This window comes from Salmo salar, chromosome ssa16 (genome assembly GCF_905237065.1).
Source record: "Salmo salar chromosome ssa16, Ssal_v3.1, whole genome shotgun sequence".
Lineage (NCBI taxonomy): Eukaryota > Metazoa > Chordata > Actinopteri > Salmoniformes > Salmonidae > Salmo > Salmo salar.
Window position 1 is genome coordinate 79,727,710 of NC_059457.1, and position 27,258 is coordinate 79,754,967.

At 44.2% G+C, this 27,258-nt stretch overlaps 1 protein-coding gene across 1 annotated transcript; it reads right to left on the bottom strand.

Moving 5' to 3' along the window:
* Window positions 1-174: 174 nt before the first annotated feature.
* Window positions 175-26,047, bottom strand: LOC106597797 (collagen alpha-2(V) chain). The gene is made up of 38 exons (XM_045696722.1): window positions 26,002-26,047; window positions 25,585-25,638; window positions 25,197-25,297; window positions 24,934-24,978; window positions 20,869-20,967; window positions 20,682-20,735; window positions 20,089-20,196; window positions 19,875-19,928; window positions 19,674-19,772; window positions 19,446-19,499; window positions 17,298-17,396; window positions 16,996-17,053; window positions 16,477-16,529; window positions 16,294-16,347; window positions 16,128-16,181; window positions 15,101-15,145; window positions 14,460-14,558; window positions 14,147-14,254; window positions 13,904-13,957; window positions 13,553-13,606; window positions 13,132-13,185; window positions 12,921-12,974; window positions 12,422-12,583; window positions 12,191-12,226; window positions 11,870-12,022; window positions 11,597-11,704; window positions 11,323-11,430; window positions 11,097-11,150; window positions 10,722-10,829; window positions 10,314-10,367; window positions 8,586-8,693; window positions 8,383-8,436; window positions 8,178-8,285; window positions 7,741-7,917; window positions 7,513-7,699; window positions 6,563-6,759; window positions 5,965-6,207; window positions 175-1,138 (listed from the first exon to the last, which is right to left on the bottom strand). Exons 3-38 carry the CDS (start codon window positions 25,206-25,208, stop codon window positions 992-994), a joined length of 3,315 nt encoding a protein of 1,104 aa, XP_045552678.1. The 5' UTR covers window positions 25,209-25,297; window positions 25,585-25,638; window positions 26,002-26,047; the 3' UTR covers window positions 175-991.
* Window positions 26,048-27,258: the final 1,211 nt, after the last annotated feature.

Sequence of the window (27,258 nt, forward strand, 5' to 3'; positions counted from 1 at the left end):
CAACTTTCACTGGGGACAGGGGGCACACCGTCTGAAATTGCTAAAGAAATATAAATATTTTGTCCCCCCCCACTTCTAAAATCAAAGTTGCGCCCCTGCGTAATTCAAACACTGTTATTAAATGGGAAGGTATTTCTTCTATTTATCCTGACCTGAACCTTAAACCAGATTGACTGAAAAGGGCATGAGATTCATTTTATTGGGTGTAACACCATCAGTCGAAAGAAGAAAATATCATAATATCAATAATTAACAGGAATAATAAACATGTGAAGAGCAATTGACATTCTTATGTTGAATTTACATTAGAAAAAGTAATACAATTGTTGTTGTTTTGTCTCTACATCAAGTGACAGTATATCTATTTAGTGGCATTCACTGAGAAACTGGTAAAGAAATGTATGATGGAATGTCATACGACACTGACACTTAAGTTCCATAAATTGTCATGTTTTCAACAAGCTTAAACCTTCAGGCCCTGAAACTCCATTATGACACAATCTTCTTAATACAATTCACCTGCATTCCTCAATAGTAATTACTACCAGTACCATTGCACTAACAACTTTAGTTGTTTCTTGGAAAGAAGCAATAAATATTTTAGTAGCAGGCAGGACATATACTGTACTGTAGTTTCTCCGCCCTACCTTTATGTACAAAGCTGATTGCTTCAGCAGGTAGTCCAAGAGTCTTGGGAATGTTTAACCCTTTGGAGGAGAATGGACGACAACATTCCAACCGATTCTAATTGATGACATCACAAGGGGTTGTTGTTCATTACTAGTTATTGAACTGAAACCTAATTCTTGAAGGGGCAATCTTTTAAATGAGTGATATATAGCCATTGATTCTTGAAGAATGTAACTAAAAAGTGAGTGCTTTTTTGTTGTTTGAAATCCAGATTGCCTCTTTAAACAGAATTGAGGATGGCGTTCTAAAAAATTCACTCCTCGTAGGGTTAAATAAATCCATCCATCCATGTGTGTTGGGTTTAGGAGAAACACACAGGTCCGATGTCCAGGCCAAACTCCTGGTCCTCCTTGCCTATGTCCATGGGGGCCAAGTCTACGATAGGTAGTCTGGCTGGCGTCTGAGTTCTGTACTCAATCACAGTCTTGCCCCAGTCTCCATTTGATTTCTGCAGACACAGGAGAAGAAGACATACCGTAGTCTCTTAATGTTCTGTATTATATCATGTTTTATGTGTTGTGTGAACCCCAGGAAGAGTAGCTGCGGCTTTAGCACTAGCTAATAATCCAATACTAAATACTAAAAGACAGGGTGGGTAGGCTTTTGTTCCCACATCCAGACCAACTTTGGCACACTTGATTCAAACATTCAACAACGCATGTAGGTAGATGGTTGATTGGTTGGTTGGTTGGGCGGGCAGGCGGGCGGGTAGGAAGGCAGGCAGGTAGGTATAGATAGGTAGTAGGGTTGTGGTGGTCATGACATTTTTTCAATCACCGTGAGGTGAGTTTTAAAAGCACATACTGTTTTTATATTTTTTTTAATGTGATTTTCGATTGCATTTGCATTGATGTCAGAGTGGTTGGAGGGACAATAGAGCCCTGAGTACCAGACCATTAGGACCTGATGGTGGGACAATAGAGCCCTGAGTACCAGACCATTAGGACCTGATGGAGGGACAGTACCAGACCATTAGGACCTGATGGAGGGACAATAGAGCCCTGAGTACCAGGCCATTAGGACCTGATGGAAGGACAATAGAACCCTGAGTACCAGGCAATTAGGACCTTGTGGAGGGACAATAGAGCCCTGAGTACCAGGCCATTAGGACCTGATGGAAGGACAATAGAACCCTGAGTACCAGGCAATTAGGACCTTGTGGAGGGACAATAGAGCCCTGAGTACCAGACCATTAGGACTTTATGGAGGGACAATAGAGCCCTGAGTACCAGGCCATTAGCGACCTGATGATTGTTAGCAAGTTGGGTACTCCTAATGCATGTCCAGAGTGCATAAGATATTATCATGACTCAACTGTCAAGCTGAATTTTACTGCTGTCATGACTGCCAGTGTGGCGGTAATAGGGCCACCGCAAAAGCCATAGTAGGTAGGTAGGTAGGTAGGTAGGTAGGTAGGTAGGTAGGTAGGTAGGTAGGTAGGTAGGTAGGTAAGAAGGTAGGTAGGTACATTATATATAGAAGTATGTGGACACCCCTTCAAATTTGTGGATTCGGCTATTTCAGCCAAACCCATTGCTGACAGGTGTATAAAATCGAGCACACAGCCATGCAATCTCCATAGACAAACATTGGCAGCAGAATGGACTTACTGAAGAGCTCAGTGACTTTCAACGTGGCACCATCTTTCCGACAAGTCAGCTCGTCCAATTTCTTCCTTGATAGAGCTGCCCCGGTCAACTTTAAGTGCTGTTATTGTGACGTGAAAATGTCTAGGAGCAACAACGGCTCAGCCATGAAGTGGTAGGCCAAACAAACTTACAGAACGGGACCACCGAGTGCTGAAGCGCGTAGCGCGTAAAAATCGTTTATCCTCGGTTGCAACACTCAAACTGCCTCTGAAAGCAATGTCAGCACAAGAACTGTTCATGCCAAGCGTCGGCTGGAGTGGTGTAAAGCTCACCGCCATTGGACTCTGGAGCAGTGGAAATGCGTTTTCTGGAGTGATGAGTCACGCATCACCATTTTTCAATCCAACAGACAAATCTGGGTTTGGCGGATGCCAGGAGAGCACTACCTGCCCCAATGCATAGTGCCAACTGTAAAGTTTGGTGGAGGAAAAATAATGGTCTAGGGCTGTTTTTCATGGTTTTTGGTTCCAGTGAAGGGAAATCTTAACGCTATAGCATACACAGACATTCTAGACAATTCTGTGCTTACAACTTTTTGGCAACAGTTTGGGGAAGGACCTTTTCTTGTTTCAGCAAGACAATGGCCCTGTGCACAAAGCAAGGTCCATACAGAAATGGTTTGTCGAGATTGGTGTGGAAGAACCTGACTGGCCTGCACAGAACCCTGACCTCAACCCCATCAAACACCTTTGGGATGAATTGGAACGTCGACTGCGAGCCAGGCCTAATCGCCCAACACCAGCGCCCAACCTCACTAATGCTCTCGTGGCTGAATGGAAGCAAGTCCCTGCAGCAATGTTCCAATTTAGTGGAAAGCCTTCCCAAAAGAGTGGAGGCTGTTATAGCAGCAAAAGGGGACCAACTCCATATTAATGCCCATGATTTTGGAATGAGATGTTCGACGAGCAGGTGTCCACATACTTTTCGTAGATGTAAGAATAGGTAGGTAGGTATACTGTAGGTAGAAGTAGGTGTGGGTATACTGTAGGTAGGTAGGTAGGTGGTAGGTAGGGGTAGATAGTTATAGGTGGGTGGGTGGGAGGGTAGGTAGGTGGGTAGGTGGTAGGTAGGTAGGTAGGTGGGTGGGTGGGTGGGTGGGTGGGTAGGGTGGGTGGGTAGGGGTGGGTATACTGTGGGTGGTAGGTGGGTAGGCAGGTATAGGTAGGTCTACTGTAGGTGAGAATTAGGTATAGGTAGGGAGGTGGGCGGGTGAGAAGTAGGTATAGGTAGGTATACTGTAGGTATAGGTAGGTAGGTAGACTGTAGGTAGAAGTAGGTATAGATAGGTAGGTATGCAGGCAGGTGGGTATGTATACTGTGGGTGAAGTAGGGTATAGGTGGGTGGGTGGGTGGGTAGGTAGGAGTGGGTAGGTGGGTGGGAGGTAGGGTGGGTAGGGTGGGTAGAAGTGGGTAGGGTGGGTAGTAGGTAGGTGGTAGGTGCAGTATTATCTGTGGGTAGAAGTAGGTAGTAGGTATCTGTGGTAGAAGTAGGTGTGGGTAGGTAGGTAGGTAGGTAGGTAGGTAGGTACAGTAGGTATCCTGTAGGTAGAAGTACACCACTGGTCAAAAGTTTTAGAACACCTACTCATTCAAGGGTTTTTCTTTATTTTTACTATTTTCTACATTGTAGAATAATAATGAAGACGTCAAAACGATGAAATAACACATATAGAAACATGTAGTAGCCAAAAAGTGTAAAACAAATCAAAATATATTTTATATTTGAGATTCTTCAAATAGCCAATCTTTGCCTTTATGACAGCTTTGCACACTCTTGGTATTCTCTCAACCACCTTCACCTGGAATGCTTTTCCAACAGTCTTCAATGGGTTCCCATATATGCTGAGCACCTATAGGCTGCTTTTCCTTCACTCTGCGGTCTGACTCATCCCAAACCATCTCAATTTGATTGAGATCGGGTGATTGTGGAGGCCAGGTCATCTGATGCAGCACTCCATCGCTCTCCTTCTTGGTAAAATAGCCCTTACACAGCCTGGAGATGTGTTGGGTCATTGTCCTGTTGAAAAACAAATGATAGTCCCACTAAGCCCAAACCAGATGGGATGGCGTATCGCTGCAGAATACTGTGGTAGCCATGCTGGTTAGGTGTGCTTTATATTCTAAATAAATCACAGACAGTGTCACCAGAAAAGCACCCCCACACCATAACACCTCCTCCTCCATGCTTTACGGTGGGAAATACACATGCGGACATCCGTTCACCCACACCGCATCTCACAAAGACACAGCGGTTGGAACCAAAAATCTCCAATTTGCACTCCAAACCAAAGGACAAGTTTCCACCGGTCTAATGTCAATTTCTCATGTTTCTTGGACCAAGCAAGTCTTTTCTTATTATTGTTGTCTTTAGTAGTAGTTTCTTTGCAGCAATTTGACCATGAAGGCCTGATTCACACAGTTTCCTCTGAACAGTTGATGTTGAGAAGTGTCTGTTACTTGAACTCTGTGAAGCATTTATTTGGCCTTCAATTTCTGTGGTTGGTAACTCTAATGAACTTATCTTCTGCAGCAGAGGTAACTCTGGGTCTTCCATTCCTGTGGCGATCCTCATGAGAGCCAGTTTCATCACAGCGTTTGATAGCTTTTGCAACTGCACTTAAAAAAACATTCAAAGTTCTTAAAATGTTCCGTATTGTCTTAAAGTAATGATGGACTGTCATTTCTCTTTGCTTATTTGAGCTGTTCTTGCCATAATATGGACTTGGTCTTTTACCAAATAGGCCTATCTTCTGTTTACATCCCTAACTCTGGGTCTTCCTTTCCTGTGGCGGTCCTCATGAGAGTCAACCCTACCTTGTCACAAAACAACTGATTGGCTCAAACGCAATAAGAAGGAAAGAAATTCCACAAATTAACTTTTAACATGGCACACCTATTAATTGAAATGCATTCCAGGTGACTACCTTATGAAGCTGGTTGAGAGAATGCCAAGAGTGTGCAACGCTGTCATCAAGGCAAAGGGTGGCTATTTAACACTTTTTGGTTACAACATCATTCCATGTGTGTTATTTCATAGTTTTGATGTCTTCACTATTATTCTACAATGTAGATAATAGTAAAAAATAAAGAAAAACCCTTGAATGAGTAGATGTTCTAAAACTTTTGACCGGTAGTGTAGGTATAGGTAGGTAGTTAGGTAGGTAGGTATACTGTAGGTAGAAGTAGGTATAGCTGGTAGGTAAGCATGTAGCTAGGTATACTGTGGGTAGAAGTATGTATAGGTAGGTAGGTAGGCAGTCAGGTATAGGTAGGTAGGTAGGCAGTCAGGTATAGGTAGGTAGGCATAGGTGGGTAGGTAGGTAGGTAGGCAGTCAGGAATAGGTAGGTAGGCATAGGTAGGTGGGTAAGTAGGTGGGTATACTGTACTGTAAGTAGAAGTAGGGTATGGTAGGTAGGTATGCAGGCAGGGTATGAGGTAGGGTGGGTGAGGTAGGGTAGGTGGGTATACTGTACTGTAGGTAGAAGTAGGTATAGGTAGGTGGGTATGCAGGCAGGTATAGGTAGGTAGGGTGGGTGGGTAGGTAGGTAGGATAGGTATACTGTACTGTAGGTAGAAGTAGGTATAGGTAGGTAGGTACTGTAGGAAGGTAGTTAGGTGACTTACGGAGCAGCCATCCTCCAGGACAGTGTATCTGAGGCGGGAGTTGCCCTGAACCTTGACCTCCTGTCCGTTGGAGCCCTTGAGGATCAGAGCCTTCTTCAGGTTGCCTGTGGCTCCGTCATTCACGGCCACGCTGTTCTTGCAGTGGTAGGTGACATTCTGGACACCCTCCTTAGAAAGCAGGCGGATCAGCCTAATCTGAATGGTTACGGCGTTGGGCAGCTCCTCCTTGTTGCCGTAGCTAAACTGGAATCAGAAGTTTATTGAAAAAAGAATTTCACAGGGACACTATTGTACATTAATCAGCATTTCAGTTTTTACATCAATGTTAGAAAAATACACCTGGAGGTGTAACAGTTTTTCACAAACATCTCCAGCTATTTTTCTGACAGAAAGAAGTCTTCAATTGCTATATAATCAAGGCAGCAGAGGATGTATGTTTTTAAAGTAGTATTGTGCTTGGTGAATTTATTCTACAGTATGGTAGCTGGTTTATTCATAGAAGCAGTTGGCCGCTTTAGAGGTATCCACAGTGTAAAGCTATCATCTATATACTTATTGCGTTCATTGAATAGACATTGGGTATATTTTATATACTCACTTTAGTTCCTCCATTCATATTTGCTCCAAACCAGACAGGTTTGCTGGCAGTGGGAGTGGATTTGGTCCACCATGTTTTGCGAGGGATGCTGGCTGAGATGGGGTGGGCTGAGATGCAGGTCTCACCAGTCTCCATGTTGCAGAACACCTTGATAACATCCTTGGTACTGCCCTGGTTGGGGTCCAGCCAGTAGTCTCCTGGACATGGAAAGACCAAGTATCAGATCATACAGTAGATACATATCAGCTACCTCATCATCTATTAGACACACGGACTCCACTTGTCAATAAAGTTAATATCACCTAACGAGTACATCCCTCCATTAATTCATCTATAACACCCTAACTACGTCGCAGCAAATCAAAAGCTTGAGTAAAGTAAGGCAAGATTAAAAGCAGTTAAAAACAAGAGAAGAAGACACAGTCTGTTGTGAAAAGTGGACCTACCGGTCTTTTGAGTAGTTAAAAACTAGAGAAGAAGACAATGTCTGTGGTGAAAAGTGGACCTACCGGTCTTTTGAGTAGTTAAAAACTAGAGAAGAAGACAATGTCTGTGGTGAAAAGTGGACCTACCGGTCTTTTGAGTAGTTAAAAACTAGAGAAGAAGACAATGTCTGTGGTGAAAAGTGGACCTACCGGTCTTTTGAGTAGTTAAAAACTAGAGAAGAAGACAATGTCTGTTGTGAAAAGTGGACCTACCGGTCTTTTGAGTAGTTAAAAACTAGAGAAGAAGACAATGTCTGTGGTGAAAAGTGGACCTACCGGTCTTTTGAGTAGTTAAAAACTAGAGAAGAAGACAATGTCTGTGGTGAAAAGTGGACCTACCGGTCTTTTGAGTAGTTAAAAACTAGAGAAGAAGACAATGTCTGTGGTGAAAAGTGGACCTACCGGTCTTTTGAGTAGTTAAAAACTAGAGAAGAAGACAATGTCTGTGGTGAAAAGTGGACCTACCGGTCTTTTTAAGGGGGTGGCACTGCTTGATGTCCTGGCAGGTTTTGGCGGGGTTGGCCTGGCTGCCATCGGGGCACTTCATGTTCTGCAGGTTTCCACTGAGGCTCTTCAGCGTGGTCTGGATTGCCCTGGTCTGCCCCGAGGACGGTCGAGGCATTATTGGGACGCGCCTCATCCTCGTTGAACTCTGGAGGGGATGGGGGCCGGAGTCGTCCCAGTTGGACTCTGGAGGGGGTTGAGGGGGGCTGATTCATCCCCGTTAAACTCTGGGGGTGGAGGTGGTCCATCCTGGTCCTCGCCGAAGTCGTAGTCGAAGGAGCTGCTGAAGCCGAACATATCAGCCCCAGCAGTGGGAGGGCCAGGGGTCCCTGGGGGACCAGGGGGACCAGCATCCCCAGGAGGCCCCTGGGAAAGAGGAGAGAAGTCAAGAAACAGGTATGTTACTGTCCTTTGATATGCCATGTCTGCTTGTTGGCTTTTTTTGCATTAGAAACACTGAATGTGTCACAGGTATGACTTATTTTCATGCTTAATCTAACATGCAATTCTATTGGAGAAGCAATTTATCAACATCCATAGCCTGGTTTGTTCTGACATCCATTTGAAAGTCATAGCGGATCAAACCAGCATAATGACAACAGAACCACTAGTCTCTAACGTCTCACCTGAGGTCCGATGTCTCCACTGGTTCCTCTTGATCCAGGGGAGCCCATGGGCCCGGTCAGCCCAATTTGTCCATCACCTCCTGCGGGGCCAACCACACCAGGGGGCCCCTGATGAGAAACACAATGGGATTTATAAAGGGAAACAAACAGCACACACAAATGGACCATTATACTGAGGCATTGACAGCTTATTCAGTGTACTGACTCTCTGTCCAGTAGGTCCTACAATTCCTCCAGCTCCAACATCCCCAGATTCTCCCTACAAACAGAAGGCCATTGGTTAGCCTGTTATTGACTGACATAATTAATAATAAAAACATTTCATTGATTTTGCCAAGTTAATACGATTTTCCATAAATGAAATGACAGATTATGCCTTTTAATAGTGCTTGGTCAATTTTTACTCACAGTTGTCCCAGGTAAGCCTTGCAATCCAGTGAAGCCTCTGTGGCCTTTCTGCCCTCTCTCTCCTTGGTCTCCTTTGGCTCCCCTGTCTCCCTGTGGCCCTTGAGGCCCCTAGGATGAACATGAACATTTGCTTTAAATGACTGTGAGCAGATTTATCCAGATCAACACTCACTGAGACTAATTCAACATGGGTTTACTGGTCTGTCAATAGATACAGCTTCCTGTGTCAGTAGCAAAGGTTCATGTTAGTGCTGGACACCAACATTAAGAATTCAATGTGATTTCGATATCGTTTGATATTGATATCGATATGAGCAGGGCATATCGTGATAGCGGTTCTGTAGACACAGAACCCTCTCACAGGCTCTTCAGTATACTTCACTGCCTGTTGATGGGCGATCAAGTCGTCAAAGACTCCAACCCCCCAAGCCATAGACTATGGCTACTACTATGGCTACTACTTCTCTGCTGCCGCACGGCAAGAGACACCGGTGCATCAAGTCTAAAACCAACAGGCTCTTGAACGACTTCTATCCCCAAGCAATACGACTGATCAACAGCTAACAAAATAGCTACACAGACAATCTCAGTTAACTCTGTATCTTTATTGACCTTTTATTTAAATCTTTGCACACTCACAGGGACCTACACACTCACAAACTCCATCATTTGCACACTCACACATAATATGCACATACATTTATACTGACTCTACACACCTACTCACATGCAAGCTGCCGCTACTCTGTTCAACTTATATCCTGTTGCCTAGTCATCTTACCCCTATACATATCTACCTCCATCACTCCAGCATCCCTGCACATGTAAATATGGTATTGGAACTGACTTTATAAATATTTCCTGTATACATTTTTACATTTTACATTTTAGTCATTTAGCAGACACTCTTATCCAGAGCGACTTACAGTAGTGAATGCATACATTTCATACATTTTTTTTGTACTGGCCCCCCGTGGGAATCGAACCCACAACCCTGGCGTTGCAAACACCATGCTCTACCAACTGAGCTACCAACGCTTACTTACTTTATTGTGTATATCATATTTCTTATTTCTTGTGTGTTTTTCCCCCTAATAATACATTGTTATTGATTATTGCGCTGTTGGGTTTTGAGTTTGCAAGACAGGCTTTTCACTGCATGCGACATTAAAACTTGGAACGGGCTTCCCATTGTATTGGAACTGGTTGGGTAGGTTAGGACCACAGGCATTCACACCTGACCCAATGGGCAATCAGCAAGCAGCTGTCTGAACTTTACAAAGCCATGGAAGTGCAATGTTACTCAACTGTTTCGATGCTGTTCATTCAAACCGATATGATACCAATATTGGTTCAGGAAAAAAGTAAACAGATTTTGCATATCACTAGTTTATACAGTATGTACTAATCAACAGGCATACTACTACCACTAGTAGTGTACTCTACTTCATCAACAGGCATACTACTACCACTAGTAGTGTACTCTACTTCATCAACAGGCATACTACTACCACTAGTAGTGTACTCTTCTTCATCAAAATACATACTAGTACCACTAGTAGTGTACTCTACTTCATCAACAGGCATGCTACTACCACTAGTAGTGTACTCTACTTCATCAACAGGCATACTACTACCACTAGTAGTGTACTCTACTTCATCAACAGGCATACTACTACCACTAGTAGTGTACTTACTTCATAGGAAATGTAAGAGAGGTGTTCTTACCAGCGTCCCCCGGATCCCTGATTGTCCCTGGGGTCCTGGAGGCCCTCTAGCACCCTAGTGTTGAAAAACAAAAAAACAATGTCAAGAGAAATCAAATCAAACAACCTGAAATGAGTTTACTACTACCAACCTTGTTACATCTACTCAGAGCATGACAGCTCTTAACCCTGAAACATTACATTTTTACATTTAGTCATTTAGCAGACTCTCTCATCCAGAGAAGACAGTAGTGAGTTACCGTAGTGAGTGCATACATTTTCGTACTGTGTTTTGACCTCAAACACTGTAGACTCCTATGACCTCTAACGCCATAAGGGTCTACAGTCATGTCTCAAGGCTAGAAGGCTCTGAACGTTGGTGTGGTAATTAACTCTGCGATGGCATTGTGGCAATGTCCAGATCACTCACATTGTTTCCTCTCTTCCCAGGGACACCAGAGGTGCCAACTGGCCCAACAGAGCCATGAAGCCCCGGAGTTCCAGCAAGACCTTCAGGACCAGGATTCCCTCTATCTCCCTACAGACAGACAGACAGACAGACAGACAGACAGACAGACAGACAGACAGACAGACAGACAGACAGACAGACAGACAGACAGACAGACAGACAGACAGACAGACAGACAGACAGACAGACAGACAGACAGACAGACAGACAGACAGACAGACAGACAGACAGACAGACAGACAGACAGACAGACAGATAGATAGATTGATTTTCGGGTGAAATGGTTTGATCATACATTTCCATAAAGTTTCTTGTCCATCTGTAGCTGTGTCTTACCCTGGCTCCTATAAGTCCATCCTTGCCATGTACCCCATCAGACCCAGCATTACCCTGTAAAGACAGATTGCTACATTAAGTTTACCTGTGCTGTATAGTACAGTATCCTTCTGTTACAGTAAAGACCTGCTTTTCAGGGGAACTATTATAATTCCCACATGAATGAAATGTGTTCACTGAACCCACAGACAGAACAGTCATGGGTCAATTAAGTGAAAACACATACCGTAAGACCAGGGTCCCCTCCTGGTCCGGTTGCCCCTGGTAACCCGACTGCACCGACAGCGCCCTTGCCTCCCCGACTTCCGGGGGCACCTGATTTTCCGGGTGCACCCTGGGTAAATAAGTGTGACATCACTGGTCAGGACACAAATGGAAAGTGTATGAGTGTACTGTATATCTGACTGAGTCTTGGATTGGGACTCTGTTCAGTGTATAATGATACTACTCTCAAGGCTATAGAAATGAATGGTGAATGTGAACTTGAGTTCCATACGTACAGCAGTACCGGGGGGCCCAACCATCCCGCTCTCTCCTCTGACTCCAGGTATGCCCACAACACCTCGCTGTCCTGAGATGCCTGCTGGTCCCGCCGGCCCATCAGGGCCCTGTCAGAAACAAAGACCCTCCCATTGGCCAATGGTGACTTCAGATATTTCCTAGTCTAGCAAAAGAAGTATAGAGTAATGGAGGATGGCAGAGAAGTCTCGCTCTGTAAACCACTTTGAACGATACAGCTAAAACTTTTACTTCTGTAACTCTCTCATATTTACCCCTGGTCCATCCTCTCCAGGCTCTCCCTTGTCTCCTGGGGCACCTGCTGGGCCCGGGGCCCCTCTCTCTCCTACACGCCCAGGGCCTCCATTCTCGCCTCTAAGTCCAGGAGTACCTGCCTTCCCTGGGGTACCAATGTCTCCAGGCGCCCCCTACCTCACCCTGGAAGAGAGGAAAGACAGCTTGAGTAATGGAACAACATATTTCACTATATTGCTCTATGTTCTATGGTTTATGAAATCATTTATTGGTGATCTCATAGGTATAAAGTGATTTGATTGGTCGATAGTAGGATTAACTCACAACGGAGCCTGCTGGACCAACTCCCCAGGGAATCCTGGGAAACCAGACCCACCCTGAAAATGACAGATGAAATTCTTATCAGAAAATATCAACATACTGTACTACGTATTCAGTGAATTCCCTGGAAAAGCATTCCTACTCTGTGCTGAGTAGCCATGATCAGGTCTATTTCTACAGTAAATACCATGGTGAAGTGTTTGTATGGATGCTCCAGCAGTTATACGTCACCCTCAGTACGACTCACTCACCGCGGCCCCTTGTGTTCCTCTGGCCCCCTTTAGTCCAGTCACACCAGCAGGACCCTGGGAACCAAGTTTACCAGCTGTTCCTTGGAGTCCCTGTGCTCCAGCCTCACCCTTCTGACCCCTCTCTCCTGGTTCACCTTTGACCCCAGGTTGCCCATCGGGACCCTGCGAAGAGTCGGACACAATGACCATGATTACTGGGCAGATTCATCGCCATGCGAAACGACTTCCAAGTCTCACCATGGATATAGTTACTATGTGGTTATATAGAAATGGTTATTGACTTTGACCATTACTGAAATGTTTATTCTACATTATACAGGAGGATGTTTGCAGCGTAATCTGTTCAGACAACACCTGTAACAACACCAAGCCAAGGTTGACAAATTAACAGAGCATAAAGGGACACAATATAAAGGGACACAATACAACAGGGCAGGGGCCTGTCATAGCTGACACTATTGGGCGTGACAGACCTCCACATTGTTTGAAAGCCACTCACAGGAGACCCAGGGAATCCTACTGCACCGGTTGGACCAGGCTCCCCAGAAGCTCCCTATAACAGATGTTGGGTCAGAGGTCAGTACAGAGGTATATGAGAACTATTAACAGTATGTTGCAATTGTCTTTTTTTACTATGGGACAATTGTACACAAGACAACTTACAGTATTTCACGTGTCAATAATTTTACAAAATGAATCGCAGTACTTACGGCCACTGCTCTCGCTCCTCGATGTCCAGGGGTCCCTTTAGGGCCGGCCTCTCCCTAAACCAAACAAATATAATATATTGTCTGGGTATCTGTGGTAGATACTGAGGCCTTAATATGGATAGGTGTTCTCTGCAACAGTGTATGTTCATCTAGTCTGTCTGTCTAAGTGCTGTTGGTGACTGTATGCTGGATGCTCCTTTAGGGTTTAGGCAGGGTTACTGTTAAAGCACTTTGTGACAACTGATGATGTAAAGAGGCCTTCATGAATACATTTGAGTGAGTGAGTGAGTGGTGGTGAGTGAGTGGTGAGTGAGGTGGTGAGTGGTGGTGAGTGAGTGTGAGTGAGTGAGTGAGTGAGTGAGTGAGTGAGTGAGTGAGTGAGTGAGTGGTGAGTGAGTGAGTGAGTGAGTGAGTGCTTTACCTTGTCACCATTGAGCCCAATGCCTCCTGTTGGTCCAACTGGACCAGGAAGTCCCCTTCAAATGAAAAACAAACAGGATTTCAAATATACTATAACTTGCTGTGAACAACTTACTATGGTTGTGAAACCAATGAAACTAGAATGTGCATCAAAAGGTCACTACAATCCACCCAGGGCTAAAAGTGGTTATGATGACGTCACTACATTTTGACATATCACTCAACTTGAACCTAACAGAATTTTGTTGTGGGTTACATTTTAAGATGTTATCTGTGCTTAAATCCTTGATGTAATCCATTTAGGTGACTCAGAAAGGTATGTGTAGGCATGCATGTGTAAGGGAACTCTCACCCCGGGCCCGTCGTTTCCAGCAGTACCCTCGGTTCCTTTCTCACCAACTGAACCCTAAGGAGAGAAGAGGGGTCAGCAGAACAGGACTGCAGAATGAACCCTCACCCACCCAGTTATAGCATGGAATACACCACTCTGAAGGGTTACAACTTGTAGTTCCTTCTAGTGTCTTGGACTCTGGAGGTACTTTGTGGACTTAACCAAGTTTTGGTTGATATTTTCCCCTCCAACACAGATACTTACCACATCTCCTTTAGGACCAGGAGAACCAGGGACACCCCTCTCCCCTGGCATCCCCTGCAGGCCTGCAGCTCCTATGTCCCCAACGGTTCCTTTAGTTCCAGACCCACCCTGGGGGAAGAACACACACAGAGACAACTCTCATATCATGTTTGTGGGAAATAACATGGATATATGAGGTTATCATTACATTGTTAATCTGCATTAGGCCTCCATCGTGGAAGAGATATCATTTGACAACCTGGTTAAATGACTGAATGAATAAATACACAAATAAATAAATACATATTTTAAAGTGATGTGCTATAGTACTTACCTTTGGTCCCTCTGGTCCTGGCCCCCCTGAAATACCTTTGGGCCCCGGTAGTCCGTTAGTTCCCACATCACCTCTCTCTCCTGGGATGCCACGCTCACCCTACGATACAATCATACAATCACCCACTGGTCAGGTACAAACAACATCTTTACAGCACTGTATGTTATAAACAGGGCCTTGTGTTTTAGTTATCATGTCACATGACCTGGATTTAAAGCTTTTTCCAGAAATGAGAATTAGACTAAAAATGAAAGCAAATGTCTGAAGATGGTGCTGGACCATCTGACATTAAAAAATGGGACAGTTTGATGAAAAGCTTTACATAAAGATTAAAATCCAGGTCATGTGACATGATTAACAAAAACACAGTCCCCGAGTTATAAACCTTATTTTACTAGTAAAGATAAGGACTGGACTCAAACAAAACCGCATTGGGAAAAAAACTGGATTTTGCCACACGATAGGTTTCCATTATGTATTAGGTCATTGTACTTCTGTATTGAAAAAATATCAATATGATTATGATTTCAGTTGGAAGATGCATTTTCTCTGCAGAGGGGCAGGGTTACTTTTCCCCTATTGCGGCTTGTATTCAAATGGGCATCAAATGAATAGATAAATCAGATATTAAGATGGCTTACCCTTGGCCCTGTGAGACCAGCAGCCCCTCCCTCTCCAGCGATACCCTGGGAATGACAATACCAAGAACATTTAATCAACACAACAGACAGGCTGTTTCAATCCCCTATTCCACCTTCCTTACTGTCCAATCCCCTTCCCTGACACTCTTCCTGTATTTATACTTACGCTACATTTTTATTATATTATACTGAGTTCATTTCCTTATTATTTTTGTATTCTTATCTTTTGCTATTTCTTATTGTTGTCACATTGTCGAGAGGGAACCTGCAAGTAAGCATTTCGTTGGACTGTGTAAACCATGTGTATCGTGGGCATACGACAAATCAACTGGAACTTGTTTACACAGGCAGTCTAATTTTGATCTTTTTCCACTAATTGGTCTTTTGACCAACCAGAACAGCAATTTTGCCAAGAAGCAGGTTGACGTTTATTGACCAGATCGAAAGTCAAAATTGGTGATATATCATAAAAATGTATGAAAACAAAAATTGTCTTGATTTAAGGTTAGCGTTAGGCAAAAGGTTAGCATTGTGGTTAAGGTTAGGTTTAAAATAAGATTTTCTGACTTTGTGGCTGTGCCAGCAAGTAACTACCCTGCAGAGCTGCCTCCAGAACATGAGTCATCCCAATAAATGCCAACCTGCTATCAATAATAGGGTAAAAGATCAGAATTGTGCTTCCTGTGAATATGCAGCATTAAATAACCCTGAAACGTTGATGAACCTAATAGTCGTGTTGTATATCTATAACTCAAGTCAAAAACATTTCTAGATTCTTACTGTAGATAATGAATGGACTGTGTTTCGTTATGTTGGCAGACTCATGGCTGGTTAATATGTGCCTTTGTTTGGTCCATTGCAGGCAAAGGCATACATACCCAGTCATGAGTCTATCAACATAACAACATTTAGTTCATAATCTAAAGAAATAATCTATTGTTGAAATGTACCATAAATAAGCTGTAAATAAACCAACTGTAAATAGAGGTTATTGCATGTCACAGTCGGAAGTGATGTCATACCGTACCTCAGCACCAGGTTTCCCAGACTCTCCAGGTGGACCAGCAGATCCAGGTAGACCCTGAAATACATCACACCATTAGAGTTCTCATTTCCCCTTTACTGATTAGTACTATCACTAGTCTCTATTCTAGTAAATACAAGGTCTATAAATCCCATGTGAAACAGCATACCTGGAAGCCATTCATACCAGGAGGTCCTTGCTCTCCTCTCTTCCCTGCAACTCCCTAAAAGAAGTCAAGTATGGAGAGGAAAACCAGCAACGGTTTAAGCTTACCATAACCCCATACAGTATTTAATGTTTAAACTGTGTTGGTATGTATCGTTTAATTGGAACATATTAATCAGATACTTACTGCTGGACCAGCAGTGCCACCAGCGCCCATCTCTCCAGCTTTCCCATTAACCCCTGTATGAGAAACAGTCCTCAGTGGTCAGTGTGTACAATGAGGTACAACAGCAGAGTTCTACCAGCTTACAACGGGAAAAAGCAGAGAATGGAAACTGAAAATGATTTATTTAAGCAATAAGGCCCGAGAGGGTGTGGTACATGGCCAATATACCACGGCTAAGAGCTGTTCTTAGGCACGGCGCAAGGCGGAGTGCTGGATACAGCCCTTAGCCGTGGTATATTGGCCATATACCACAAACCCCCGAGGTGCCTTATTGCTATTATAAACTGGTTACCAACATAATTAGAGCAGTAAAAATAATATTTTGTCATACCCGTGGTATACGATCTGATATACCACGGCTGTCAGCCAATCAGCATTCAGGGCTCGAACCACCCAGTTTATATTTGGAAATGAACCAGTTTGAGGTGCAGTTCCACCACCTACAAAATCATATTTAAACCCCTGATGAGTATAGTGTACTTACCCTCTGTCCTGCAACACCTGGGGTCCCCACTTCTCCTGTCTTACCAGGGTCTCCCTGTGAGGACAAATGAACAATGATCCACAATCACAATAACATGTCAATGTTTCCCTCTTCTTATATCATATCAGTAGCATTCCAGTGTCTCTCCTGACATTGTATGATCCTTGGTAGACGCATTCAAACAACTACAGTATTTCATTCATCATTCTAAATGTGATGGGTTTAATGGAGCTGGTTCTACTGTACATTGTGGAAAGGAACACACACACATGATCACCAGAAAGTGCTGGTTACTCACAGTAAAGCCTTTTGGTCCAACTACACCCATGGTTCCAGCTGGACCTCTGGTACCAGCAGACCCTGCTGGACCTGGTCCCCCATCCTCTCCTCCTCCTCCCTGAGAGAGAGAGGGATGGGAGAGAGAGAGAGACAGAAACAGAGGTAGGTTCACATTTGGCCTGTCTATAGATAAAAACATGTATTATACACTCCCCTGCGTATTTCATGTTTCTGAACACTTCTACATTAATGTGAATGCTACCATGATTACGGATAATCATGAATGAATCATGAATAATGATGAGTGAGAAATCTACAGACACACAAATATCATACCCTCCCAAAATGCTGACCTATTGTAATGATGAGAGGTTAGGATGTTTGGGAGCCTGATCTTTGTGCATCTGAAACTTTCTCACTCATCATTCATTCAGGATTATCCATAATCATGGTAGCATCCACATCAATGCAGAAATGTTCAGAAATATTCTATTCTTATTTACAGTAAAAGAGACTGCAAAATTACCCAATACATTATTTACCATTAATTTCTATTGGGCATAACATAATCTGAAACACAACCAAAACAAACTGCAAATGCATCCAACAAGACTGTAGAGTCATTGCGTGCTAGGAATATGTGACCAAATACTAAACTTTTGACCTAATTTAATGCCCTTTATGTGAATTTGTCCAAATACTTATGACCCCTTCAAATGGGGTACTAGAAAAAAATACATAAAGTATATTCATTTCAAAACGGTAAAACAGATACCGGTATGTATGAAATCACCTCATATAAAACATTTCAACTCAAATTGACTCCCGAGTGGTGCAGCGGTCTAAGTCACTGCATCTCAGTGCTAGAGGCGTCACTACAGACCCTGGTTTGATCCTGGGCTGTAACACAACTGGCTGTGATCGGGGAGTCCCATTGGGCGGTGCATAATTGTCCGGGTTAGGGGAGGGTTTGGCTGGTGTAGGCCGCCAAATTAAATGTTTTAACATCACTGTCCAAATAAATAGGCAGGGGAGTATATATAAACTCAGCAAAAAAATAAACGTCCCTTTTTCAGGACCTTGTCTTTCAAAGATAATTTGTAAAAATCCAAATAACTTCACAGATCTTCATTGTAAAGGGTTTAAACACTGTTTCCCATGCTTGTTCAATGAACCACAAACAATTAATGAACATGCACCTGTGGGCAATTATGGTCACAGTTATGAAAACTTAGGACAATAAAGAGGCCTTTCTACTGACTCTGAAAAACACCAAAAGAAAGATGCCCAGGGTCCCTGTTCATCTGCGTGAACATGCCTTAGGCATGCTGCAAGGAGGCATGGGGACTGATATGGCCAGGGCAATAAATTGCAATGTCCGTACTGTGAGACGCCTAAGACAGCGCTACAGGGAGACAGGACAGACAGCTGATTGTCCTCGCAGTGGCAGACCACGTGTAACAACACCTGCACAGGATCGGTACATCCGAACATCACACCTGCGGGACAGGTACAGGATGGCAACAACAACTGCCCGAGTTGCACCAGGAACGCACAATCCCTCCATCAGTACTCAGACTGTCCGCAATAGGCTGAGAAAGGCTGGACTGAGGGCTTGTAGGCCTGCTGTAAGGCAGGTCCTCACCAGACATCACCGGCAACAACGTTGCCTATGGGCACAAACCCACCGTCGCTGGAACAGACAAGACTGATAAAAAGTTCTCTTCACTGATGAGCCGCGGTTTTGTCTCACCAGGTGTGATGGTCAGATTCGCGTATATTGTCGAAGGAATGAGCATTACACTGGGGCCTGTACTCTGGAGCGGAACGATTTGGAGGTGGAGGGTCCGTCATGGTCCGGGGCGATGTGTCACAGCATCATCGGACTGAGCTTGTTGTCATTGCAGGCAATCTCAACGCTGCGCGTTACAGGGACGACATCCTCCTCCCTCATGTGGTACCCTTCCTGCAGGCTCATCCTGACATGACCCTCCAGCATGACAATGCCACCAGCCTTACTGCTCGTTCTGTGCGTCATTTTGTGCAAGACAGGAATGTCAATATATATATATATATATATATATATATATATATATATATATATATATATATATATATAGGTAGGGGAGTAACTATATATATTTTTCCCAGACTCATGTCCACACACCATTGGTCCTTGGTGTCCCTCAGGACCCTGGGAGCCGAGAAGACCCGACAGACCCTGAGGAAAGAAAAGGGAGGATTTTATTAAAATGTTGACTCTTTTTAGGCGGTTCTGTTCATGTACTTCTCATGTCTTTTTCATCTAGGATCAACATGAGCGTGATGTTCACCACAAAGGAATATTCTTCTGTGATAGAGAATGCTGACGAGAGGTAGAGGTGTGTTATCTCACCCGTGCCCCTGGAAGACCTGGCTCTCCAGTGCGTCCTGGGTCACCATCGGCACCTTTGGCACCAGATGACCCACCCAGTCCTCGCTCACCTTGGGCACCCTGATCCCAGAATGGAGTGAGGCGTTTGAATGGCATAATATTATTACTCAATGACTTATACCGGCTGACTTATTCTATAGATTCAAAGAGAAATCAACCTACCTTTTGACCAGGTAACCCATCCTGACCAGGAAAACCTCTACTGCCAGGAGCACCCTGGAAATTACAAATTGGTTTTAATAGAATTTGCTAAATGGTTTGGATTTTAATCAAATAATTCTGCTGTTATTGAATGTACTGAGGAAAGACGAGAGAGAAAGAGACAAAGAAAGAGAGACAGACAAAGTTCTTGTAGTGAGTGAAAGAGCTGATTTACTCTCTCTCCATTGGGTCCAGTGGCACCTGAAGTCCCGGCGTCACCCCGTTCTCCCCTCCTCCCCTCCTCTCCCATGGGACCCAGCGTTCCATGATCACCAGGTGCACCCTGCAATGACGTCATAATCAAACAAGATGGCTGCCACATCATACATTAGTGTTTGTTATATTTTATTGTATGGCCTTTTAAGAGCACCATAACATGTATTGAATATATTGTTGTTGCACTCAACTTCGGGTGTGGATAAACTTACTTGTCCCTAGGAGCATCAAACTGCTCAACATGCACTAAGCACTTTAAAGCTGGCCTAGACTGAAGGAAGATCCAAGTGGAAAATGTTGCTACCCTTGATGTTGTCTCATTGCTCGATAATGCAAGAGACATTTATGTCAAAGGCCAAATAAATGAACTGAACATGCTGAACTTTGGAGGAAGGCTCAGATAGACATGCACCCCATTTAGAAAGAAACCAGCGCCAGCATAACCTACCTTTCAACATAACCTGCCTTTCTACAAATGCATGTGGTTGCTATTGTACATTATTAAACCATGGAATTAGAGGGACATTTATTATGACGAGTTGTATATCTTACAGATTCTCCTTTGAATCCAGCCTCTCCTTTGAATCCGGGAATGCCTAAATCACCCTTGTGAGAAGAGAGGAATATGATGGATAGATGTTTTACATGACATTGTTTTTCAACATAGCTAGGGACCTGACAACCATTCTTGATCCAAACAATGAAATGAGTGGTCAAAATTAAACAACAAATCTCTTACCAGTTGGCCCTTAGGCCCGGGCAGTCCAGTGGTTCCCTGTGGTCCGGGGGGCCCCGCGGGGCCAAGCAGTCCAGTCAGACCCTGGATACCTGGAGCTCCCTGGGGTAGAAATCACATCATTATACCTAAAATAGGTATCTAACCTGAGTTCACCCACTGACATCAATGCATGACGTGTCTTACAGGACAGGCTGTAGCCTTTTGTCTCTTTGACTCTTTTTTTCACCTTTATTTAACCAGGTAGGCTAGTTGAGAACAAGTTCTCATTTACAACTGCTACCTGGCCAAGATAAAGCAAAGCAGTGTGACACAGACAACAACACAGAGTTACACATGGAGTAAACAATAAACAAGCCAATAACACAATAAACAAGTCAATGACACAGTAGAAAAAAAGAAAGTCTATATACAGAGTGTGCAAAAGGCATGAGGAGGTAGGCAATAAATAGGCCATAGGAGCGAATAATTACAATTTAGCAGATTAACACTGGAGTGATAAATGAGCATATGATGATGTGCAAGTAGAAATACTGTTGTGCAAAAGAGCAGAAAAGTAAATAAAATAAAAACAGTATGGGGATGAGGTAGGTAGATTGGGTGGGCAATTTACAGAAACACTATGTACAGCTGCAGCGATCGGTTAGCAGCTCAGGTAGCTGATGTTTAAAGTTGGCGAGGGAAATAAAAGTCTCCAACTTCAGCGATTTTTGCAATTCGTTCCAGTCACTGGCAGCAGAGAACTGGAAGGAAAGGCGGCCAAATGAGGTGTTGGCTTTGGGGATGATCAGTGAGATATAGCTGCTGGAACGTGTGCTACGGGTGGGTGTTGTTATCGTGACCAGTGAACTGAGATAAGGCGGAGCTTTACCTAGCATAGACTTATAGATGACCTGGAGCCAGTGGGTCTGGCGATGAATATGTAGCGAGGGCCAACCGACTAGAGCATACAGGTCGCAGTGGTGGGTGGTATAAGGTGATTTGGTAACAAAACGGATGGCACTGTGATAGACTGCATCCAGTTTCCTGAGTAGAGTAATGGAAGCTATTTTGTAGATGACATCGCCGAAGTCGAGGATCGGTAGGATAGTCAGTTTTACTAGGGTGAGTTTGGCGCGTGAGTGAAGGAGGCTTTGTTGCGAAATAGAAAGCCGATTCTAGATTTGATTTTGGATTGGAGATGTTTAATATGAGTCTGGAAGGAGAGTTTACAGTCTAACCAGACACCTAGGTATTTATAGTTGTCCACATATTCTAGGTCGGAATCGTCCAGGGTGGTGATGCAAGTCGGGCGGGCAGGTGCGGGCAGCGAACAGTTGAAAAGCATGCATTTGGTTTTACTAGCGTTTAAGAGCAGTTGGAGGCCACGGAAGGAGTGTTGTATGGCGTTGAAGCTCGTTTGGAGGTTTGTTAGCACAGTGTCCAAGGAAGGGCCAGGAGTATACAGAATGGTGTCATCTGCATAGAGGTGGATCAGGGAATCGCCCGCAGCAAGAGCGACATCATTGATATATACAGAGAAAAGAGTCGGCCCGAGAATTGAACCCTGTGGTACCCCCATAGAGACTGCCAGAGGTCCGGACAACATGCCCTCCAATTTCACACACTGCACTCTGTCTGCAAAGTAGTTGGTGAACCAGGCGAGGCAATCATTAGAAAAACCAAGGCTATTGAGTCTGCCGATAAGAATACGGTGATTGACAGAGTCGAAAGCCTTGGCCAGGTCGATGAAGACGGCTGCACAGTACTGTCTTTTATCGATGGCGGTTATGATATCATTTAGGACCTTGAGCGTGGCTGAGGTGCACCCGTGACCGGCTCAGAAACCAGATTGCACAGCGGAGAAGGTACGGTGGGATTCGAAATGGTCAGTGATCTGTTTATTAACTTGGCTTTCGAAGACTTTAGATAGGCAGGGCAGGATGGAAATAGGTCTGTAACAGTTTGGGTCTAGGGAGTCAACCCCTTTGAAGAGGGGGATGACCCCGGCAACTTTCAATCTTTAGGGCTCTCGGACGATACAAAGAGAGGTTGAACAGGCTGGTGATAGGGGTTGCAACAATGGCGGCGGATAGTTTTAGAAAGAGAGGGTCCAGATTGTCTAGCCCAGGTGATTGGTACGGGTCCAGGTTTGCAGCTCTTTCAGAACATCTGCTATCTGGATTTGGGTGAAGGAGAAGCTGGGGAGGCTTGGGCGAGTAGCTGCGGGGGGGGCGAAGCTGTTGGCCGGGGTTGGAGTAGCCAGGAGGAAGGCATGGCCAGCCATTGAGAAATGCTTATTGAAATTTTCGATTATCATGGATTTATCGGTGGTGACCGTGTTTCCTAGCCTCAGTGCTGTGGGTAGCTGGGAGGGGGTGCTCTTGTTCTCCATGGACTTTACAGTGTCCCAAAACTTTCTGGAGTTAGAGCTACAGGAGGCAAATTTCTGCTTGAAAAGCTAGCCTTTGCTTTCCTGACTGACTGCGTGTATTGGTTCCTGACTTCCCTGAACAGTTGCATATCGCGGGGACTATTCGATGCTATTGCAGTCCGCCACAGGATGTTTTTGTGCTGGTCAAGGGCAGTCAGGTCTGGAGTGAACCAAGGGCTATATCTGTTCTTAGTTCTGCATTTTTGAACAGGGGCATGCTTATCTAAGATGGTGAGGAAATTACTTTTAAAGAATGACCAGGCATCCTCGACTGACGGGATGAGGTCAATATCCTTCCAGGATACCCGGGCCAGGTTGATTATAAACGCCTGCTCGCAGAAGTGTTTTAGGGAGCGTTTAACAGTGATGAGGGGTGGTCGTTTGACCACAGACCCATAGCGGATACAGGCAATGAGGCAGTGATCGCTGAGATCCTGATTGAAAACAGCAGAGGTGTATTTGGAGGGCAAGTTGGTCAGGATAATGTCTATGAGGGTGCCCATGTTTACGGATTTAGGGTTGTACCTGGTGGGTTCCTTGATGATTTGTGTGAGATTGAGGGCATCTAGCTTAGATTGTAGGACTGCCGGGGTGTTAAGCATATCCCAGTTTAGGTCACCTAACAGAAAGAACTCTGAGGCTAGATGGGGGCGATCAATTCACAAATGGTGTCCAGGGCACAGCTGGGAGCGGAGGGGGGTCGATAGCAGGCGGCAACAGTGAGAGACTTATTTTTGGAGAGATTAATTTTTAAAATTAGAAGTTCGAACTGTTTGGGTATAGACCTGGAAAGTATGACGGAACTTTGCAGACTATCTCTGCAGTAGATTGCAACTCCTCCCCCTTTGGCAGTTCTATCTTGATGGAAAAAGTGCCAGGGCCCATTCTAACAGGACAGGCTGTAGTCTACTGTCTCTGTGACTCTGTGCCAGGGCCCATTCTAACAGGACAGGCTGTAGCCTACTCTCTGTGACTCTGTGCCAGGGCCCATTCTAACAGGACAGGCTGTAGTCTACTGTCTCTGTGACTCCGTGCCAGGGCCCATTCTAACAGGACAGGCTGTAGTCTACTGTCTCTGTGACTCCGTGCCAGGGCCCATTCTAACAGGACAGGCTGTAGTCTACTGTCTCTGTGACTCCGTGCCAGGGCCCATTCTAACAGGACAGGCTGTAGTCTTCTGTCTCTGTGACTCCGTGCCAGGGCCCATTCTAACAGGACAGGCTGTAGTCTACTGTCTCTGTGACTCTGTGCCAGTTCCCATTCTAACAGGACAGGCTGTAGCCTACTGTCTCTGTGACTCTGTGCCAGGGCCCATTCTAACAGGACAGGCTGTAGTCTACTGTCTCTGTGACTCTGTACCAGGGCCCATTCTAACAGGACAGGCTGTAGCCTACTCTCTGTGACTCTGTACCAGGGCCCATTCTAACAGGACAGGCTGTAGTCTACTGTCCAGACAGCATGGCATGTGGGAGTCAACACCCTATTACATACTTTCAAGGATTTTACATAATACATAATAATGAGTAATACATAATCAGATATTAATATTTGGAATATTGGAAGGTGAGAGATACATTAAATTGAGGGGAGGAGAAGGGAGTAGCTGAACAAGGAGATGAACAAGGAGAGATGAAAGTGGGTGGAGTTATACATACGGATGGTCCTTTGGCTCCGGCAGCTCCCTCTGTTCCTGTTGGACCCTACAGAAATCAACATGTTTTTAAGTCATTTATTTAAACTTAATTTAACCCGACAAGTCAGTTAAGCATAAAATGTACTTTCAATGGACGTTTTTTTATCAGAAACCAGATTCAGCAACATTTTCAGTGAATCAATCTACACCCCTGAAGTGGTGAGTTGTTGATAGTACAGTTACCGTAGGTGTAGAGATTATTAGCATCATGAATTAGCCAAACACCTGAATTCCCATAGCTCCAGCCAATCCCACGCGTCCGGCCTCCCCTCTTGGTCCTTGCTGGCCCCCCTGTCCCTCGTGCTCCTGGGGGGCCCTGGTTGCCCCTGGAGACAACAGTGTCACAGTCAGAGTGTGTTTACATGCACTCTAATCAACCGTTGTTGAACAGATGCATAGCTCATAATGAATAAAACACCCTCATGAAAAAACACCCTCATATAAACATCTTTATCGGAACAGAGTAATCCGAATGGGCCTGTTTAGAATGAAATGTAATTCTGAGGGGGAAGGACTGGGTTATACGTTTGAGTAACCAATATTTAGTACATGGCTGGTGTGAAGAAGAGGACTGTGCTCCATCAAAGTATATTAAAGAATGAACAGTACTCACCTTTATACCTGGACCACCTGGGAATCCTAGAGCTCCAGTGATCCCCATAGGACCCTAGAATCACATCACATCCAGGATGGTTGGTTGGTACAGTAGGCTGCATGTCATCCACACCTGGGCCTGTATCCAAAATGGCCCCTTATTCCTTTCACTATATAGACACTATATAGGAGATAGGGAGCCATTTTGGACACACGTCTGGTGTTGGTTAGTACTGGAAACATCACTTTTACCCAGTTAACATTACTGCTGATTTGTAAATGTATAACACTTTTATACTGGCTTTCAGGAAAATAGTGTATTTTGAGTAGATACAGTGTTGCTTTTCATTTGTTATATTGCATGTGTAATACTGATTTGTGTATCATAATAATTTGATCTGAAGGGTGATGTTTTGTTGGATGTTAGAGGTCGTACCTGTGGTCCTGCTTTCCCAATATGTCCAGATTCACCACGTTTCCCCTGTATGGAGAGAGATGCACAACTGAAAGAAGATTTAACAAATTCACCTCTATCATCTCATCATCAATGCACATCACCATAGGACAGTGGCAGAATAGGCTGTCATTGTAAGCCAGGATGTCATTGTAAATAACAATTTGTTCTTAATTGACTTGCCTGGATAAATAAAAAATGAAAACAAAGGTTACAACATGTGTCACTGATAAGCCAAAACAAAACATTTTGAACCTACATATAAACCAATGATGCCTCATGCCACATGTTGAATAAGAACTGACCTCAGATCAATTTAATTCAGGTGGGCAATCAATGGATTGAAGAGACGGAGCTGTGTAATGTAGAGTTATAGGTCAGAGGTCAGAGGTAGTCATATCTCTCTTACCACAGGTCCAGTTGGGCCACTCCTTCCTCTCTCCCCTTGCATTCCTGCTGGCCCCTAAAATATACAGTATCATGTTTCACATAGTATTACACTCCCTCACTAACAGATTGGACACATATCGGAGTATTTAGAGCTATCGGTGTGTGTGAGTAACAGGTATTACAATAATATAATCATTTATTATCAATTAACTAATTGATTATGACCTACCGCAGGACCAGGGGGCCCCATTCCACCAGGAGTACCTGATGGGCCCTTTAAAATAACACAGAGAGAGAGAGTCACGATATGTGCAGCAATTTCAAACAGAAACAGATCACTTTTAGATACTAACCTTGCGAAGCAGCACAAATATAAAGATATGCATGATGATGAGTTTACCTTTGACCCAGCAGCACCAGATTGACCTCTCGCTCCTAGAAGACCTGCATGACCCTGTTGATGAGACATTAGCTCATTAGTTCTGATCAGGTCTGTTCTAGGCTCTAACGAATCTCACAGAAGTTCATAACAGCACAGTGCCAAGTTAACTACCGTAATTTCCGGACTATTAAGCGCACCTGAATATAAGCCGCACCCACTGAATTTAAAAGGAAATATTATTTTGAACATAAATAAGCCGCACATGTCTATAAGCCGCAGGTGCCTACCGGTACATTGAAACAAATGAACTTTACACAGGCTTTAACAAAACACGGCTTGTAACAAACATAAATAGGCTTTAACGAAACACGGCTTGTAACAAAAATAAATAGGCTTTAACGAAACACGGCTTGTAACAAAAAATTTAAAATTAGCAGTAAGCTTTAGTTGTCTTTTTGCACTGAGTC